We start from the raw sequence: 21,664 nt of genomic DNA, 5'->3' as shown, positions 1-21,664 counted from the left end.
ATGTGTCCATCAAGTCACCAGGAGCTGAACTCAACCCAAAGGTTTCTTTACCCCTTCAGACTGCTTTCAAAAGAAATAAATGCTTGACAACCCCCCAAATTATGGGAAAAATGACTAATTTCTACAGGGAAAAACTATTTTAACATTCTGATTCGCCTCTGAGTCTCCTCCTTTTGCAGTATGAAACAGTACAGCCTTGCTTTTATATACTGGCTTGAGTTCAAAAAGCCAATACCCCCCACTAAGATCAACATCTTTCCACTTTCCTGCATTTTCATCCTAGAGCAATGCCATTGTGTAGCTTGGAAAAGATCATGTTTGTAAGATTAGCAAAAAAGACTTACCAAGTGATTGGACACCGGAAATGCGTACTTCGTCAAGTTCTCAAATATGGATCTTCTTGTGCGACCTTCAGGTCTGTGAGCAAACCGAAGATTCCGAACATCCTACAGAACGTAAGGCAAAACTGGGTCTTACCAGAAGCCCAGCTGTACACCATACTGATTCATTTGCTGCTTTATCAACCGTTTCCAAATTCTCCCTATGTTATACAGTGGGGAGGAGAAGAATTATTTTGTAAGGGGAGAGGCAAAACCACAAGCTTTCTGTCACTTAGAGCTGGGCTTCTTAATCCGGTGTCCACAGACAGTTTTCAAGGGGTCCATGAACTTGGATGGGAACAAAGGTACAACTTTTTTTCCACTAACCTCTAACGAAATTTAGCTTTTCATTCAATCATGAATGTAGGCAACAATGGTCTCTAGGCTCCAAAAACGTTTAATTTCAAAGAATCTCATTTTCTAAAATTATTATACCTTAAAAAAGTAAAACCAGAATAGTGGTGGATTCTTCCACTGGGCAGGGGGTTGGATTGGATGATCTTCAAAGTCATTTCCAACCCTTACATTTTATGATGATATGAACCTTCTGGCAACATGCATTATTGAAGGCTATTAAAACCATTATAAGCCATTGCTATGGATCATGAACCCAACATTTGCCCATTCGTGATAAACCAGTTTACCTTGCACACAATTTCTAGGCCATATGAATTTTCACCACGACTAGAAGCTCCTCCAATTTTCTCTACTCTGTTAATCACTCCAAGAGGGCCATCTAGAACAAATGGAGGGTCCTGGAGAAAACAGAAATATATTAATAATGCATCAAAATCAAAGAATTATTTTTATACAGAGCTTAGAGTAGTCAAGGGTTTGATGTTTTGATAGTTAGCCATGCAATAAACTTACAAACTTATTCAAAGAGTCTGGGGATACCTTTAAGATTAATGCATCAACTACTATATACATCTTTATTAGATTTATATTCCACCATTCATCAGAGAGGTCAAAACGTATTGCATAGGATCTGCTTTCATTTTATCACCAAAACAACATCCCTGTTAAGTATGGTGGTCTGAGAGAGATGGACTGGCCAAAATCACTCAGTGAGTTTCCACAGCTGAAAGTGGATGAACTTGGGTTTCCCCAGTCTTAGCCCAACATCTAAATGGCTACTCAGCACATGGTATAAATTTCCCTTTGTACAGTCCATTTCAACATAGGACAGTTGTCTACAAAAGCTTATGGTATAAGAACGTGTAATATTTAGAGTAATATGGAAACATGAATATTACAGCTGGTCTTTGAAGTGTGCAGGAGTGCCCCCACTTTCTTACAGGGATCATGAATTTTGCCATCATTGTGCAAGAAATAACACAGTTGCTCTTTGGAGACTGAATCCAAAGTGCTGCACAGCCCTAATGAATATATGAAGTTGATGAAATATCCAGTACAAGCACTGGTTCATTTAGCCCACATTTGTCTACACTGCTGGCAATGGCATTCCATGTTTCACAGGTGAGTTTTTGTTTTCCACCTTTTTATTATATTGTTGTAAATCTTGATACATCATACTGTTCCAAAACAATGCTATTTCTACAGTAACAATTGTTTAGATAACTTAGAGCAGTGTTTCTTAAAGTGTTGTCCTAGGACCCCTGGGGGTCTCCCAAGACCCTCTCAGTGGTCCTCAAAATCAAAATTATTTGCCAACCTATGTTGAAAATAATACAGTATTAAATCCAATCAAACAATCTTGAGAAGTGGTAGTGACAGCGAACGTGTACATTTTAATTTTTAATATGGTAAATATTGATAAATATAACCCATACAAACAAAAGCTCTTTTGAGGTCCTCCATAATTTTTAAAAGTGGAAAGGGGTCCTGAGAGAAAAAAGTTTAAGAAACACTGACTTAGAGTATTGGAAATAAAGAAAAAAGAAAGAAACATTCTATCAATATTAATTATAGTGTAGGATGTTGATTTTACAAGCATAAAATTATTTGACTTTTTCATCCAAAATTGAGTATAACATTAGAAAAAAGAAACTGCAAAATTAAAGTATTTGTTCTACAATAAAAAAATTGGTTCTGAGCTGATTACTTAATATTGATGTCTTCATTTTATAATTGCTTAATACAGCCTTTCTCAACCTTTTGACCCTGGAGGAACCCTTGACATATTTTTCAGGCCTCAGGGAACCCCTGCACATTCAGGCTCAAATATAGGCCAGACGTTACAAAATTATATTTATTTTATGTGTAGGCCTGCATTGATATGCATTCACAGTGTTCTTAAACTAAAAATAAATGAAACTTACTGCATTAATGTGAAGTTGCCCTAATTTGAAATAATTTTTTAAATAAATTGTGATCTCCCAGGGAACCCCTAGTGACCTTTCGCAGAACCCTAGGGTGCCACAGAACCCTGGTTGAGAAACCCTGGCTTAATATATATGCATGTGAAGTTTCCAACTCCACCTGAAAAGCCAGGAGATTCCATCATGGCTCACAAAGCATGTACTGAGCTATGCCCCCACCTTCAAATAATAGCTAAGAACCCGTCAAAAATAAGAAAAAGTAAAAAACAATTTATTAAGACTTACCCTTTCCATGCTTTTAAAATATAGTCTGTAATTTGTAACTGTCAAAGTTCCTCGAATAGCTCCAGTAAATGGGCAGATATGAGTAACATCTTTTCCTAGGAAAGAAATTAGAAGTATTATAAATATTTCCACAGGGAAGCATTGCCCTGAAGTTTAAAATCTTTTTTTTCCCCCTATCTTTCTGGGATGAAACAAGCATAACTCTGGATTTATGCCCACTGGGGAAGGAAAAAATAAGACCTTCTTCTCAGTACTTCTGCAGTTTTGTATGGAGAAGTGTGTTGGGTTATGAAACATTAACCAAAGAAGAATGACAAAGGATTTTAAACTTCGTGGCAGGAAAAAATAAATACGGTCTGACATTATTGTTTTATGGACAGATTTGAGAATGAGAGAGGCACGCAGTTTGGAATTATTTCCCCTGGAATCTCTGACAAAATGCTTAGCCTTTAAACTTTCCCCTGAACCTGAAGTTATTTTAATGAGCCCCATGCGCAGCTAGAACCTGGGCAATAATTCATCTAAACAAAGACTTGAAGCCAACTATTTCTAGCAGGCGTTCTTCTTATTCACATGCCAAGCCACTCCGTTTCATTCATTTTCCAGTCTTCTAGTTCTACCCCATCTATCCTACACTCCAAGTCAACTAATTCTCAATGATCACTGAAGAGGTGCAGTCCGCAATAGACTGTTCAGTCTTCTGACCAAATGAAGTTCTAGTCCCGCCTTAGGCACAAAGCCAGCTGGGTGACCTCAGGCCAGTCACTTTCTCTCAGCCCTAGGAAGGAGGCAATGGCAAACCACTTCTGAAAAACCTTGCCAAGAAAACTGCAGGGACTTGTCCAGGCAGTCTCCAAGAATCAGACATGACTGAATGGATTAAAAAAAAAAATCAGTACCTATCAATGGGAGGGAACCTGTTTGGGACTCTCAGCCAAAATACCTCTACACCAGCACCCTGAAGCCCAAATACCAGTGGTGGGTCAGTCTCTACTTTAGTAGGCATGGCCAACCTTCTGCAGGCATACAGACCTTGCCACTTAATCACCTACACATAGTTACTTAACTTTTATTCAGGCACACTCATATTCCTGAAAATTTACCCCCTTCTGGTTAAGATTAAGCTTTCAAAGATTTATTTTAAATCTTACTTGCCAATTGGGGCAGGAGTTTTTAAGGTGGAACATGTTTTGGGAAGGGGAGACTAGGTCCATACACTCATCTTGCATACATGCCAAACTCAAAAATAGATTTCACTGATATTGATAGAGACTACAGGTGGTCCTTGGTTAATGACCACTTGTTCAGTGACCGTTCAAACATGATGGTGCTGAACAAGTGGTACTTACAACTGGTCCTTGAAGTTCTGCCCATCTCAGTGCCCGCACAGTCATGTGATTGCAATCCGGGCTCTTGGCAACTGGCCTGGATTTCCAACCATCGCAGTGTCCCACGGTCACATGATCACAATTTGTGATCTTTCCTGCTGGCTTCCCACAAGCAAAGTCAATGGGGAAGCCAGCAGGAAGTTGGAAGATGTGATCTGCAGTGATTCGCTTAACGATGGTACCCAGGAAAAACAGGAATTGCTGTTGCTAAGCGATATGGACATTGCACTTTATGACCACATTGCTTAGCGAAAGAAATTCCAGTCCCAATTAGCATCATATATACCAACCTAGCAGTTCGAAAATATGCAAATGTGAGTAGATTAATAGGTACCGCTTCGGTGGGCAGGTTATGGCGTTCCGTTTAGTCATGCCGGCCACATGACCACGGAAGTGTCTATGGACAAATGCCGGCTCTTCGGCTTTGAAACAGAGATGAGCACCGCCCCTTAGAGTCGGACACGACTGAACTTAATGTCAAGGGAAACCTTTACCTTTACCTACCTGTATTTTAAATGAAAAGTGAGAAGATTCCACACCTCCTGCCCCCAAGGAGAAAACATTGGAAAGCTGAATGCCAGCCTTTCCCTTGCCAGCAAAGTTCCCACTTTTAAAAATGTCCCCTGCCCCCAGAAAGCAACCTCCATGATCTTTAACTGAGACTACTTTCTAAGAGAATGGTCTTACTCTGGGTCATTGGCTTAATGGGAATAAGAGTGAGGACAAAAAGCAAATAGTTAAATGTAGACTCTCCACAGGGGTTCCCATGTCTGAAATTTGAAATGATCAAATCTGACATGATCAAACTGTTGCAATTTACCTTGGTGAGAAAATAGAAATAGCTGCACCTACCCATGTCCTTAATAGTTTCTCCTGGTAGCAAAGGGGGCTCTTCCATTTCAGCTAATTTATTAGATTCTCTGAGGACCTAAAACACAAACCAAAAACAGGAGCATTAACCTTCAATACTTACAGATCCAACATTTGAAACTTATTCACTCCACATGAAAAAATTTATATGAAAAAAGTGTAAGCCCAACCAACCAGGCTTGGCACTAAGGTCTGTCTCCTGCACTAGCTTCAACATGTCTGATGCAGAGCTTCTAGGAAAATCTGTAAGTCATCTCCCATTTCTGGGGATGTTGTTTTTTTGGGGTAGTGCCAATATGATGAAATTCCTTGTCCCCCAAAACCTGATCAGCAGCTACTTTGATAGGCTCCAGGAAATTATTTTAAAAGGGGCTGGTTAGGAGCCCTTTGATGTGCAGATGCTGCCACCTTTTTATAGCTTTCTGATTCAAAGTGTTATAATTTTATCTGTGGTTTAGTTACTGTTACAGTATGTAAATTATTTATACTGTGGAGATTGTAAGCTGCTGAGATTGTGACTGGTTAAAAAAAATGAAATGAATCAATGAATCAAATCAAATCATATATATGAATGCTGCAATTAATCAATTAATTATATTTTAAAATAAGTCTTCTGGCCTATTCAATTAAGTAGAGAGGAACATTTTTCCTTACAGAACTAAGGAAGGCCTTCCTGGAGAAGACCAGAGAACTTCTGGCAACAGGAAAAGAGCATAATTTAGTCTCTCTTGAGATTTTTTGGGTTCTGGTGATTTTTTTGCCCCCAAATAGAAAAACATTCTTAGCCCTGCTCCTGTTTTGTAAAAGCAGTAGATAAAAGCAGCACATTTGTATCTGCATAAGACCATCATATCTAACAATATATGGGATTCCTGCAAGTTCCTACATGAAAATCTCTGTAGTTTTCACATAAAATCAGCTAATGATAACCCTACTTTATTAGGGCAAAAGTGCTTTGATGAATGTATGGGTGTTAAATTATGAATTATTGTTAAATTAAATGATGGGTGGTCCTAGATGTGAGATATCCCAGCATCTCTCAAAAATTCAAGTGAGGAAAGAGGAATTCATTTTTATACTTGTTCCAAGACACACTGCAGGCATTTGGCAAAACCTATCATGACAGAAGATTAAACTCCCTTACCCACAGATGCTTTGCAAAGTGAAGATCTAAGTCCCAATAAGAATGAATGCTGGAGCCTCCATGAGGAAATAATGGATTACTGCTCAGGAGGTCACTCCAAGGCCACCAACGTGCACCCTTCAGATTTGGTTCCTCTCAAATGACAACCAGAGATAATCACAGGAGATCATTCTTGTTGCAAGTTGGGCACCTACACAAATATTCAAGGACCTTGACTAATTCTGAGATTACTTTTTGCTAAGGCTGCCTTTTGAAACACAAACCCACTCCAGACACTTCTGTTTTCCTTGTCTCAGAGACAAAAGATTGAGCGAGTCTGGCTTTCCCTGATCTAATTTGCACTAAATTTAAATTTTTCCCTGATCTAATTTGCACTAAATCAATATACTGTAACCTGGGCTTTGACAAGTCTATGACGAGAGAGCTATAAAAAGAAGATAGAGGAAGGACAAGACTAAAAGACATCCTGCTAAATAAGCTAAATTCTTCTGCATTAGGAGGCAATTGGTGGATGGAGAGGAGGTGAACAGAAACTAGAAGGTTTATGAACTCAGCTGTCTTCAAAAAATAAAGGGCAAAGAAAATTTGGTGTATGAACTCTGCTTGCCAGTTTCAGAGGTGCTGATGTAGGCAGAAATTCCTACATGCCCTTCACGCTTTCAGGGAGATTTACCATAATATCTAAAAAAAGACACTCTTGCCTTTCTGGTGCAGGTTCTTGCTGTGCAGTTTCAATAAAATTTATTTCTGTAAAAACTCATACTATCATCTTCCATGCAAACACTAAAGCACATTCAATACAATTAAAAACCACACCCACACCCACTCACCCACCCAAACCCAGGCGATATAAAATGAAATAATAAGATGATCCTTGAAGTAACCAATGGCCATGGGTAAGGGTAGAGCATTTTTGTACTTGGAAATGTGAGGCATCACCTGTTTCAGTGTTTCTCAACCTTGGCAACTTTAAGAGGTGTGGACTTCAGCTCCCAGAATTCCCAAGCCAGCATGGCTGGCTGGGGAATTCTGGGAGTTGAAGTCCACACCTCTTAAAGTTGCCAAGGTTGAGAAACACTGATCTATTCGTAAGCACAAGTTGTGCTGCTTGGGATAAAAGTGCATCTCATCAGCAGAAACCAGATCTAAAGCCTAAAAGTTAAAAAATCCAGATGACCACTAGTTGGAAGCAAAGACCCTGAATAAGTCAAGCTTTGTTCAAAGTTAGCTGAACAATGCTAACAAATTGAGGGACTGGCAAACATACATTCAGCAGTTAACAGCTGGACATCAAAAGTTTTTCACAACTTGAGTTCTCTCAAATGTCCACTTCTTTGTCCTCCTCTTGAATTGGTTACTTCACTTCTTACACCTTCGAATGAGAGGAAGAATATTCTCTAATGTTAGGGAGCAGCTCCATGGAGTTCTTCCTATAAGGAGCAACAGCTTCCTGACTGACTCCTGGAATTCCAGAAGGAGCCCACTGCTCAGAGATTTCTACCTTAACAAACTCCAGTTCTTCTGAAGAATCCTCAAGAAACAATATAACCCAAGTCAACATCTGAAGCCCCATCTCACTATCACCCATCATCAGAGGTTGAAATAAGAGGAGACAGATCAAACACAGCTGGTGCTACAAGAGAAATGTGTAATGGTATGTGGGAATGAGCTTGGGAGACAGGAGGGAGAGCTGCAGACTGGACAACCAGCATGTAAAAGATGTCTCAGCTCACAGAAAGGGGGATGGTGTGGGAAACGTTTCAGAAGGGACCCTCCCTAGTTTTCCAGAGAGTAAAAGGAAAGGAAGGGAGAAATACTTTCAGTCTTGCAAGATTCTGTTAATACAAACTTATCATATAAATAGAGTTAGTACTCCTGGTTGTGCTTTTTTGTCTGGACTACCTCGAAGGGCTAATAAATGTGCTCTTCCAAGAAATACAGCATTTCGTCATCTCTCTGGTCTTTGATAATGTATCATTGTGAATTATCTCAACTGGAATCAGAATCTAAGGCTGCAGAGTTCAAAAGCAGCCAGACTCGGTTCTGCTCCAGCTGTAATTGCAAGACCTTTATTCTACAAGAAGTGTCTTCTCTGGCCTGTTCCTCCTCCTCAAATGAAGTTCCATGTGATGAGACCATGATAATGTCTATCGGCACCACATCACCAATCTCAACTATATACAACTTTAAAACCTTGGGGGAATGATTGCTTTGAACCAAAAATGGAGGGTGTTAAATCCATGATAAAACAGAATAAAAATGTTTCCAGATTTCAGAACAGGATAAGCACAATCAACACAAGTGATTGCTTAGGGTAAGAAACTGGGCAAGTCTAGAAAAGTAGGATGAGCAGAAGGGAAAAGTTTTTTTTAAAAAAGTTTGTCTAGGCCTTTTGATCAGCTGCATATTTATTTATTTATTATTTCAAATTTCATCACCGCCCATCTCACATGAAGCAACTCACCAATTGCTGTGGAGGGTTGTTAAAGGTGAGCAAACCAGCTTTCAGGAAATCTCTAGGAGTTTACAAGAACCTCTTTAAATAAATGCTGAAACTTTGCAAAGCCAATTATCCAATCCAAGAGAGGGGAACCTCTACCATCAGCTCAGCCTGGGGTATAGTGGGTGAAATAAGAGAGCCTACTGAGGAATAATGTAGAAGGGTTGGTACATCTCCTAGATAATGGAGATATTATGCAGAGAGAATGGAGGAGCTAAGATGAATAAGCCAACCCCACTTTTCCAAGATGCACCTTATTTGGAACAAGAACTAAAATCTCCAATTTATTTTGTTTTCCCTAACTACACTCCTTACCTTGATTTACAAGGACTGGTAAAGGGCAGACAAGCAATTGAGAAAATAATATTCATTATTTGTTTATTTGAGTTGCCTTTATATGTAAAGCAGCTTACATATCTAATGCTCCCGCCTCCTATTTTCCTCACAATAGCCACTCCTTGAAGTGGGATGGGCTGAGAGAGAGTGACTGAGCCAAGGTCACCCTACCAGCTTTCATGCCTAAGGGAGGACTAGAACTTGCGGTCTCCCTGTTTCTAATCCAACACTTCAGCCACTACTCCAATATGGCTTTCTTCTGCAGAAGAATGCAGAAGACTAGGTAAACAGATAGATGGGTACAAAGGGACTTATTTAGCACCCCTTCACTTTGGGCTCGGCCCCACCCAAGTTCTCTATTTTGGACCAACACTGGTTTTGTCCAGAAAGGGCTCTGGAATAAAGCTCAACCAAATTTGGATTCAGACATAGATATGAAATTTGAGCTTTCTTCTCCTGTAGCCTAGATCTTTACCCAAAAGTTATACAGCTGGAGGGAAAATCCATAGCAACATATTGTGGCATTTTTAAGGTGGTAGGTGATAATGCAATCCCACCCCCTCTCGGAAAAAGAGAATGGCAAGTCTTGCTTATTTGTTGAAAGAACGTACATGGGGGCCGTATCACCTTCAGTAAGAACTTCTTTGCAAAGAGACATGTACTTTCTACTACAGTAGCTTTCTTTCTTTTATCTTCGATCAGGGGCCATGTGATATTTATTTATCCAATTTGTCCCCACACATCTCCTCCCATTGGGAGGATATAAATGAGTCTTGCATGAAACTTATATCTTGTGGTCTCAACAGTCTGTCAAAGTTGGGTTTCAATGCCCAAAGTCCAAGGCTAACAAAAGGATCAGCTGTTGGTTCAACTAATGTGGCATCCACTCCCTATTCGTAAGTGCCAGGCCAAAACACAGCAGGAAATGTTCATGAAAAAGTGGTTACATTTTCCTCCTTGGCCAAGCAGCACTGAGGATGTGAACACAGGGAACAGTGACGTAAACACATAATAGCATCAGTTATAGCACGTGGCAGCACCTGGTGACCTTGGCTGATCTCCATAAAGTCAAGCAGGATTGGATCTTGTTAGTACTTGGATGGGAAACTACTAGAAAAGCCCAGGAATACATCCCAGAGGGTAGACTAAGACTACAAATTTGAAAAATTATCCCAGAAGAAGGGGAAATAACAAGCCTTTCTGTAACGTTGCCAAGAAAACAACATGTCTATGTCCATTAATTAAAAAAAAAACCCAAAGTGAAATATAAACATCCCTTGCAGGTTTTAGAAAAAATTAAAGGTACTAGGAAAGGAGTATTCTGAATTTAGCTTCCTCCATTAAGTGCGTATTTTCTCTATATAACCATTTTTATTTTTTCTTTCCTCCCAATCTAATTTTACATATACACCTTATTCACCCCATGCCTCTGCTAAGGTGTAGATCAGCTCCAGGGCTTACCTTCAAATCAGGAGAAAAGTTTTCTGTAGAGGTGGAGATAGAATCCGACGAGATGACCGAAGCTGATTTGGTATGTGCTGAGTGATCTGAATGAGAGGTGGAAGCACTAGAGAAACAAGGATGAGAAAAAGAAACAGAAATAGGAACAACTGCTTGATTTTGTAGAGTTGGGTTGATCAAAGAACCCTTTATCCTCTTATCTTACTGGTCCCAAGAACAAGTGGTGCTTGAAGCTTTCACCTATGAGGATATGAGAAATTCTTCCCTGAAATGACAGCATCCACTGGATGCCATTATGTCATTCATTGCCCAAAAAACATCAATTGAGCTGGTGTATTAAAGCACACTGAATTAATTGGTCTCCCATAAGCACAGCCCAACCTGTAGTGGACTTCTTACAGTGGTTTGGTTTGGGAGTAGACTAACTGATGGTCTTTGAGGTCCTGTCTAGATCCAGAGTCTTCCATACCTTTACTTAGGAGAGGAGAAAGGAATATGTGAATCTTCAGATGTTGCTGAACTATAGTTCCCAGTATCCCCCATCATTGGTCAAGTTAGACTTTATTCCTTCTCTCCTTAGCAATTTTTTCCTCACTCTTGCTATGAATCTTCCCACCTGTACACCACAATATCGACAAAGACACAGCTTGTTAAACTACAATTCCCAGCATCCCTTACCATGGTCATGCTTCCAGGGATTCTGGGAGTTGTACTTCTACCAACAACTGGAATACTACAAACCTATCCTTATCTAGACCAGTGTTTTTCAACCTTGGCAACTTTAAGATGTGTGGACTTTATGCTGGCTGGGAAATTCTAGGAAATGAAGTCCTCACATCTTAAAGTCACCAAGGTTGAAAAACACTGGTCTAAATCTTTATACACACACACAATTCAACATGTGTGGTCTTACTCCGAATGTCACTTATTACACCAGCCCCAACTTCAGCTTCTAAAAACAGGACACTACCAGGTGTTGGACTCCATGATGATTACTCTTGGATTTCTAAATTGTGTGCAAGGCTTAGACATGTAGATGTCCATTTTTGAAACAACCTGCTGAATATGTAAAGTCCATTCCTTACACTTCTTTCTGCCCACATTAAACTCCCAGGAGATGCAGCCAATGATGGAGAATGCTGGGACTTACAGGATGTCAGGATTTATGTTTGTGTATCTTTAATCTATGGCAGGAATATGCAAACCAGATGTTCTCTTGATGTTTTGGATTACAACTTCCATATTCCTTTGCTATTAGTTATGGGAGCTGGGGATGAGAAAACTCGTGTTCAAAATACCTGAAGGTCACCATGTTTGATTGTAACAGACTAACTAAGCTACCTTTCTGAAACAGAAACGATTAGTGTGTTGACATGACTCTGGATTTAATGCTGGATTCATCCTGGAGAAGGCCTATCTTGGTGGTCACTAACAGTCAACACTAACTTGATGGCAAATAATCAATGAATCAGTCAATCAAATTGCTGTCTGTGTTCTTGGATATATGCTCAGGTTTTGGACTCTTATCAATATCCAGAATTGTGCATTTGGGAGCATGAGGTTGCCTAAAAATTATGCAACATGGAAAGGAGAAATCTAGAGCTGGTTTACAGCAATGGATTGTTGGTACCTGTCATTTGCCAACATTTTAATTGCCTGTTTTTGACAGGAGAGCAAAAAAAAAAAAAACATTCATGAGATTAGTTTTTAGCATTATTCTGTTTACAACAAAATTTCCAGGCCCTTTCTCCCTTTTTATTGCTCTTATCTGTTTTGAGATTGTGTTGATCCTTTAATACTGTCATTTGTATTTCTATTTTTTCTTGTGTTGATTAGCATAGTGATGTGTTTTTTTAAAAAAATGAGATAAAAATAACATTTTAGAAATTAAATGATAGGGCTCTCATATATATTATTAACCCCATTCCCTGCCACCCTATTTGCCTGAATGACATTTACAGTATTTTTAAGAGGATGATTCAGCCATATATAGCTATATGTACATACTTTTATGTACTCATAGACACATTTGCTTTTCAAGCAATTAAGAAGTGTCTATATAATGCATTTGAGTGGGCTTTTTCAAAAAATGTCACAATTTTTTTTGAAAGACTGGAAACTTTATATGGACTTTTTGCTGAAAGAAGAAAAAAATGAATTGATGATTAATGGATTTGAAGATTAAGAAAGACGAGGACTAAAGGAGGGGGTGAGGGGATCTGCAAAAAGTATAAGAGGGAGGAGGGACAATGAGATTGCAATTATCTGTTGAAAAGAAAGTCAGAAGTTATTTATATATTTCTTAACTTTAGTTTTTTTCCTTTTCTTGCACTTTTTTCTTTTTCTTTCTTTTATCTTTCTTTTGATTTATCGTTTATCATATGAAAATTCTTAATAAATATAAATTAAAAATAAAAAAAACATCCATTTCATGTTGGCCATTGTTGTACAATAATCTACAGTATTCCAACCACTGCTCATATATGATTGGCTGGGTTGTTTTTTTGTTTTTTTTTAATATTGGTGGCCAGGGAGAAGAGCCAAAGTTAAAAGTCAGTCTGTGTGAGCTGCTTAGTAAACAAAGCTCTGATTGTTGCACTCCAAGAACAGAAAACTAACCAGCCATTGAAATGCAACACACAGTTTCCTATGGAACAATCTTTGGTTGCTGTTGAATCATGCTATTCATGAGTCAAAATGGTCTAAACCCAGCCCCTTGATACTGGCTGTAGAATTCCATTCTCTTAAGAATCTTCCTTTTCTCCTAACATTACCAAAAAACAAAACAAAAAAATCATACCAACAAAATCTGATTAGGAACTTTAACTCGAAGAATATGCAGCAATGGCAAAATTAACAAAATTAACAGTTCAAATAAATTTAAGCAAGAATGCCTTCCTTGTGTCCTATAAATCATGCAGCAAGACAAATACGAACACTTAAGAGTATGGTTTCTAAAGTTTATGTTCATAAACACTATAAATCAATTGGAACACAATGAAGGGGGAAGTCAGAAACCAAATACTTATCTATGCTATTTTTAGTAGGGTTTTTTCCCTCACTATTTAAACTTGTTTTTTAGCATTTATAAATAGCAATACAATGGAGATTTTGGCACTAAGCACTAAGCTCAAAGATTTATATGCATTTTTAGGCCATAAAAATGTACCTTGTCAATGGTCAATCTTTTATTAATGTTATACTGAGCATTAATTGCATAACTTTAGTAATTCTCTTTGTCCACTTATTGATAATGTATATTTTGAAATTATATCTTCTTTTTAAATAAAGGAATATTTTTTTTAAAAGATCTATTTTCTTTTAAATTATCAGGGAGCAAGTTTCTAGACCATAAGGAACTGACAATATGCTTGAGTTGATAGGCAGGAAAGTGAGAATACAGGTAGTCCTTGCTTAACAACCATTCACTTAGTGATGGTTCGGACCTACAACAGTGCTGGGAAAAGTGACTTATGACCGGTCCTAGCACTTATGACTGCTGCAGCATCCCCATGGTCACATGATCACAATTTGGGCGCTTGGCAACTGGCTCACATTTATGACCGTCGCAGCATCCTGTGGTCACATGATCACCATTTTCAACCTTCCTGGTGGCTTCTGACAAGCAAAATCAATGGGGAACTGCATGATTCACTTAACCATGTGGTTCGCTTAACACCTGTGGTGATTTACTTAACAACCACCACAAAACAAGCCGTAAAATCAGGTTGGATTTGCTTAATGACTGCTTCGCTTAGCAACTAAAATTCCAGTCCCAATTGTGGTCGTTAAGTGAGGACTACCTCTAGGATTAAACTGCCTATATGGAGCTGGTACTGTTTTTCCTCCTTTTAAAATCAAAAGACAGAGATTTTGGCAGGGCAGAGAACAGAAAAGATGTTTAACTTTTTCCTTGCCAACTGTAGCTGTAAAATTGCCCCAGCTTCTTGTCCTGAGTTTTACAGGATGTCCATCCCTCCCCACCTCCTTGCTGTGGTTCTCCCATTTTCTTCTTCTTCTGACTGGAAAACCTGTTAGGGAAAAAAAAAAAACAGATTTTCTGCAGGGATTTCCAATTATTAGCTCTTAGTGCTACCGCCTGAGGAGCATCAATCATTTGTTGTTGTTGTTGTTGTTCAGTTGTTAAGTCACGTCGGACCCTTCGTGACCCCATGGACCAGAGCACGCCATGCCTTCCTGTCCTCCACTGTCTCCTGGAGTTTACTCGAATTCATGTTCATTGCATCGGTGATGCTCTCTAACCATCTCATCCTCTGCCGTCCCCTTCTCCTGTTGCCTTCAGTCTTTCCCAGGATCAGGGTCTTTTCCAGTGAGTCCTCTCTTCACATTAGGTGCATATATTTCTGCAGGGATTTCCAATTATTAGCTCTTAGTGCTACAGCCTGAGGAGCAGCGATCATACGGGTCTTTAAAATGTTGGTTTAAGCTTTTAAACTTAATTTCTGGTTACTTGAATGCCTGCCTCTCTTTGCCTGGGGGAGGAATAAGATCTGCAGAAGAGCCCCATGAAAAGATTGCAGGAGAGGGCTTTGACTTTGTCAGAAGGTATTCTCTTAGGAGTTTGCCTTAGTTCCTTTGTTATCACCTCAGCTTTTTAACCAGGTACTCAGAATTGATTTTGCAGTGGTACGAAGATACATTCATATATTTCAGTGATTAGTTCCGCCTACTCTGCATTTGGATCGCTTTGGATTATTAGCTGCCTTGATCAATCTGGCTGAATAGAAAAGGCAGGAGCTCAACCCAAACAAATAAATAAATAATCAAGAAGTATCCCATTGTTTCCTCCTTAATGGATTTTTTAAGTCAAGCAAAAAAAGAAAAAAAAAAGATAGAAGCAATTATGAGAAAATGCAGGTTACTCAATGGAAAAAAAAATCTTAACACTCTGTAAAGAAGGGAAACTGCACCCCGAAATTCCCTTTTCCTTGCAATTTAATTAGGTGCAAACATCCCTCCTCTGAAAGCCCAGGTTCGAAGGCAGCTTTCTAAGGCTCAGCATTAACACACTTGCACAACAGAACATCTTGGATCAAATCTTCATTATAGAACATTGCGCTCTATCCCAAAATAGAAATACAGATGGCTTGTTTTCTATGCATCCTACACATGGCATTAGAATATGGAAGAACCGTGAGTCCTCTTGCCGCCATCCACACAATCTGCACCTTTTTCAATGCTGCTGTTTTACTTCTTGAAAAACAACCCTTTCAGAACTAATACAGTATTGAAGCGTTAGACATGGATTACTTTCCAGGAGTGAAAGGAATTCTTTAGCAAAATTGCTATAGAGTAAGACAGGGCAGTCAGCGCAAGAATGCCACTGCAGAACTAGGTGAAACCAAGGCATGCAAATGTAAATGACACCACAGAACAAGGCCAGAACATTTAACCCAGGATTGGCAGCAATTCACCTTCTCCAAAAAATGACTTTTCCATTCAGATGCAATTACCCAACATGCTCTGTACTGGAAAAGGCCCTGTCCTCTACTAAGCACTACAGATCCCCATCTTCTCACGTTATGAAAAAGTGGGGCTCAGACCACCGCAAGCAAGTTGTGCACTACGGAAAGGCGCCATGATATTGTGTGTGTGCGCGCGTGTGCCAAATTAAGTTTTAAAAATCAGTTCTCCACTCCAAACAGTAACCGTGCATGTTCGCTTACATCAGATTTCACTTCTTCCGCAACGAGTGCTGTATATCAACTCAGAGAAACCGTATGTATCATGCAATCTGAAACTATCAGCACCAGTAGCATCTTCTGGCGTGCACGTGCTTGCAATTCCGGGAAGCTTAGCCTAACGAATACAAGCTGCGCCGAGTCTTCTTCTTCTCCCTCTTCTTCCCCTCCTCCTCCTCCACCTCCTCCTTCACCTGGGGCAGCCAAAAACATTTTGCACAAAGGTGCCTTACAGATCAGCGGTGGCCCTGGTGGGGCTTTGAGGACACAATGCCCCTGCTGATCTCCCAAGATGCAGAACTAGGAACAGAGAACAGATCCAGGCAGTGAAGCATCCAGCAGTCAAGAGCACGCAAATGTTGGAGAGCAATTGCGCCTGGCTCCTCTCCAGCTTTTTTTCTTTTTGAAAGGTAGAGTGATCGATCATATGGCAGTAGGTAAACTAATGTCCTGCCTTGTGGTTCCATTTATGTTCCCAAGGTCCAAGAAAACTGGTCAATTTATGCACCACAGGAAGAAATCAAAATTATTCAGAATTCCTAGCTAATGTGTCCCTGGAAAGTGGTGGTGCTGGTGAGGCATTTCATTTGCAATGAGCTGTAAACTTTCTGGGTTATTTTGGATAACTGCAACTTATAACAGGCATAAAGGTAGTCCTCACTTAATGACCATTTGTTTAGTGATGGTTCAGACTTACAATGGCGCTAAAAAAACTGACTTATAACCAGTGGTCATGCTTACAACCATCACAGTGTCCCCATAGTCATGTGATCAACGATTTGGGCACTTGGCAACTGGTTCATATTTACGACCGTCGCAGCATCCTGTGGTCACATGATCACCATTTTTGACCTTCATGGCTGGCTTCTGGTAAGCAAAATCAACAGGGAACCACATGATTCACTTAATGGCCACATGGTTCGTTTAATGACTGCTGCAAAAAGGTCATAAAATCGGGTCCAATTCACTTAATGACCACTTCACTTAGCAACCAAAATTCCAGTCTCAATTGTGGTTGTTAAGCGAGGACTACCTGTAGTTGCAACTACCTAGATTTTGTTTAAATGTAAGGAAAACTTTCTGACGGTAAGCTGTGCACCACAGTGGAACAATCTATCTATGGAGGTTGTGAGTTCTTCAACTCTGTGGTTGGACAGCCACCTCTCACGGATGCTTTAATTGGTTTTCTGGCCATTCTAACTTACAAGTCTATGATTCTTTGGCCTGCAAAAATTAAAACTCCATTTCAGGTTGAAGGTCCCACAACCTGAGTGGCTACCTGTATTTTCTTTCCTTCCCTACCCACAGGAATAAAGATTACACTTTCAAAAGGAACAGAAAAGTGGACACCAGCTTGTTTGATTATAACGAAATGAATGTAATAGCAGCATGCTACTTTTTTTTTTTTAACCAGCAAACACATCTGGGATTTAAAGAATGCCACAAGCTTGCTAACAAAATGTCTCCCACAGGAAGGGCGCTTGCCCATTCCCCAAATGGCTGCCACTGTGGGTGTGGGGAATCAAGAAACTGGCGAGGTTATTCCCCACCATTCCCTTTAACATCCACAAAGGATTTTCTCCAGTTCCTGTTTTATTTTTGCCCACTTTCTGTGCTCTATTCATCTATCGAATTTTTGGGACATCTCTGCATGGCAGCTGGAACTGACACACACACATACACGCATGGAAAGAAGTGGGCAGTAAGAATGATGGAGAGGAATTTTGACAAGCCTCAGAAAATCTGACATGACAGTTTGACAAGCCTTCAAGCAAACTGGTGCCATGCGCGTAATCTTACCCACTTCTGGATTGTAACGTTAGAAAGATACTTTTCAGCCATCCACTAGAGCAAACTGTATTAGCTTTCAAAGGCTGATAATCTTAACAAGAAATTATTCAAGTGAATACAAGAAAACAGAATGGCTGTGTTCCTAAACACTCTTAACTAGGCCAGGGAGCTGAGTGTCAGAATCCATGATCAAAAGATGGATGAATCATTTGACCATGTTCATCTGCCATGATGACCCAATGCATGTCAAGCACCAGAAGGGAGGGAGATCTAACAGGAGTGTGAAAGAATGCTGTTTGGGCTAATGATGAGAGTCAAGGTCATACCAACTGAAGACAGCTGTGCTTGGCATGCAGGACTGTTGGGGGGGAGGAAGGTAAAGGGAGGGGGTGCTTGCTTGTTTTTAATTAGGTAGTTTAGGCGGGAATTTTTAGTTGTGGCTTTTCGCCTTGTTCTGTACACAATAAATCTGAATTCTGCATTTCAACTTAGGCATGAGTCAGACTATTATTGGAACAAGTGTGTCAGATTCTTACACTGAATTTGGGGCTGCATTTGCACAAGATATTAACTACAATCTCATTTTTCTAATTTAACCTGTTTGCAAACCAGTCTGTTTCAATAATTTTTGGTTCTATGTATAGTGCAAACCCAGAAAATGAGTTCATTTACTAACCATGTTCAGTGCATTGCATGAATGAAGCCCTCCCATCCATCCATCTCACATTCTATTCACAACCTTTGGTGATAATCAAACAGTACTAAGCATCTGGTTAATACTTGGATGGAACCAAGAAACCACAGGAAAGTATGCTAGACTAGAATGTAAAAAAAAACAACACCCTAGAAGATGATAATGGCATCAAATTCAGAACTGTTGCTTAGAAAAACTACCCTGGTCTGCCCAGGTAGCTATCAAGAGTCAACTTCAATACAAGGGACACTGCACACAACAAGTGGTAGCCCCCAGCAGCCTTGAATAATCTTGAAAAAAGCTAAGCAGACCTGATTAGCACTTGGATGGGAGACCACAAGGAACTCCCAGGAATATACACTAGATTGAGAAGTCAAGAAAACTCTGAAGGTGGCAGTGACAAACCACTTCCATGTTGTGGTCAAGACTATATGGATGTGTCTATGAAATCAGCAGGAGTTGAGCTTCACTCAAGAAATCTTTCCTGTTTATCCAGATACTTTCAGAATTCCCTGGTCCAATTTGTGGTATCAATTCTAGGTATAATGAGTACCACCACTGAGCATCATGTCATAAACTTTCAAGAAAAAAAGTTCACTGCCTGATAGACTCAACAATCCATATTTTCCATGCACCTGTTGGAGAATTCTTGACCTTGACTTACTTCTCTAGAACACTGCAGTAATTCACTGTTTTCTTGTCAGCCCCCACTCTATGGTAACCTTATTATGTACCCATGTATACCCGCTGGCTTTAATCTTTTTTAAGATCTTATGATGTGGGATAGCGATGATTAGGAAGTAAGGGTTAATAGTGACCTGAGTACATCATCCAGGAAACAGCCATGGCTATCTGACATCCAACCAGGAGCATTCCATTCCCAACATTTTGTGGTAGGTCTCACTTGCAAAGTCAGGGTTCTAAGTTAACGCCCAGGCTGTACTCACACAACACACTTAATCTAGTCTAGTACAGCAGATGCATTCACACAACCTGCTGATTTTGGTCAGGGTTAACTTTGTTTTGGTTTTTTTTGTGGCTTAGTGAGTAGTGTAAGCCCAGCCATTTGGTGAGAAGAGTGTGTGGTGCATCATGAGAAAACAGAAAAAAGAGTAAATTTAGCCACCAAGTAAAGCATGTTTTCGCAACATATTACCCTGCAGACATGCTGGGGTGAAAGTGCCCACAGTGCCCAGCTATGTATCTGGAGACCACGAACTCTGGAATGCTCTTCAGTCTTTTAACCTCTCTTACAACAGTGAAGCTACAGGTTAAATTCAACCAAAGCTAAATCCCATTTTGCCTAGTGGATTTTATACCTTCCTTGATCAATGGATTACAGCTAGGCTTAACCATCAAGTCAGTGAAAGTTGCTCACAAATAAATAACCCAGGCTGCTCTCAAGTCAGCATGCAAAGAACAGCAAGCTAAGCCGAACATCCCGAGGATCCAGCTGCAAGAAACCCTGCCCATGAGTTTGGCCCTGTCCCTCAAACCGTTGGGCTACCGGCAAGGCTGCAGCCCAGAGGGCGAGACGCCGTTGTGAAGAAGGCCATCGCCCAGCACGTGCGGATGCCCACCAGTTCTCCCCTGCAGCTGGGAGCAGCATCCAGCCCTTCCAGATGCCGGGGCGTCGCATAAAACCCGGACCAGGCCGCCAGCCTTTTTCCTTTCCCATCAGCAATCCAGGGATCTGGGTCTGGCAAGGGCGCAAGGGGCCAACCGGGCGATCCCCGGCTTCTCTCCACCCACGCTGCCGCCCCCGCGACCCTCCGGAACGGAGCCGCCAGGCGACCGCCCCCAGCAGTCCCCCCGCCCCCGCTCTTTGCCCCGGGAGAGGCCTCAGGGGAGATACCTGGAGAGGGAGTCGGTGCTGGGCTGGCGGGTGGCCGGCAGCGCCGGCTTGGAGGCGAGGCTTTCGCAGCTGGAGCATTTCTCCATCGCGGATTCGGAGAAGTGGGGCCGGCGGAGGAGCCCCACCGACGCGCCGGGGGAAAGGGAGCGAGGGCGCCCGCCCGTCAGAGCATTGGGGAGCCGAGAGGGGGAGAGGAAGCTGCCATCTTTAGCCCACAGTGCAGCGCGCAGGGATGGGAGGCTGCGGCGTCCCAGGCCCTCCTCCAGCCCTTCTGGAGGAGGCTGCGGCGCATCCCAGCATCGCCTCGCGCCGGGAGAAGCCGGCGCCGTAGCCTGCCGCGGGGATGCTCGTCGGGAGCGCGCGCGCGCCCGCCCTCCCCCGGCCGCGGGTGTCGCGCCTTCGGGGCCTGGGAGCGGGCCCGCCTCGCCGCTTCTCTGCGCTCTTACGAGGCCGCAGGGCTGCGCACGACGGGCGCTGGCGGTTCGATGGGGGATGCTTCCCTTCGCCCGGTCGAGGTCCGCCTCCTCGCGATTGAAAGCGCGAGGGAGCGCTGCCTGGCGGGGGAGGGAATTAATACGGAGTCACAATTTAGGAAGGAGTTCGGGGACAGAGGGGTTTTGTTGTGGGGGGCGGGGGGAGCGGGAGCCGTGCAGTCCTCCCAGTACCGGAAAGCAAAAAGAAGAAATGCCTTGATGGCCCATTTTTTTTAAATTGAAGCACCGATGCACAAAAGCTTGCTTATTTAACTTATATAGCCGCCCATCTCACATATTATATGCTGTAATGTATTTATTTATTAAATCTATATAGCTGCCCATCTCTCATGGTATCTGCCGTGATGCATTTTTTTTAATGTATTTAGCCACCCATCTCAGATGTTATTTATTTATTTATTTAATGAATTTATTCACCGCCCATCTCCTCCTCATCAGGGTGGGGGACTCTGGGCGGTTTACAATAAAACAGGATTAAAATT

The 21,664-nt window shown here is 41.2% G+C and overlaps 1 protein-coding gene across 1 annotated transcript in view; it reads right to left on the bottom strand.

The window, feature by feature from the left end:
* MTMR2 (myotubularin related protein 2) overlaps window positions 1-20,969 on the bottom strand; it is a 40,204-nt gene extending 19,235 nt beyond the window's left edge. The window contains exons 1-6 of the mRNA XM_063305879.1: window positions 20,689-20,969; window positions 10,647-10,752; window positions 5,188-5,263; window positions 2,948-3,042; window positions 1,025-1,135; window positions 345-446 (exon numbers count right to left, since the gene is read on the bottom strand). Coding sequence (XP_063161949.1) covers window positions 345-446; window positions 1,025-1,135; window positions 2,948-3,042; window positions 5,188-5,263; window positions 10,647-10,752; window positions 20,689-20,774 — 576 coding nt within the window. The 5' untranslated portion in view covers window positions 20,775-20,969. The remainder of the gene's footprint in view (window positions 1-344; window positions 447-1,024; window positions 1,136-2,947; window positions 3,043-5,187; window positions 5,264-10,646; window positions 10,753-20,688) is intronic.
* Between the last annotated feature and the right edge of the window lie 695 nt (window positions 20,970-21,664).

The sequence above is a fragment of the Candoia aspera genome, chromosome 5 (assembly GCF_035149785.1).
Source record: "Candoia aspera isolate rCanAsp1 chromosome 5, rCanAsp1.hap2, whole genome shotgun sequence".
Lineage (NCBI taxonomy): Eukaryota > Metazoa > Chordata > Lepidosauria > Squamata > Boidae > Candoia > Candoia aspera.
Note: the sequence above shows the minus strand (reverse complement) of the source record. Positions and strands in the feature narration are given on the sequence as shown.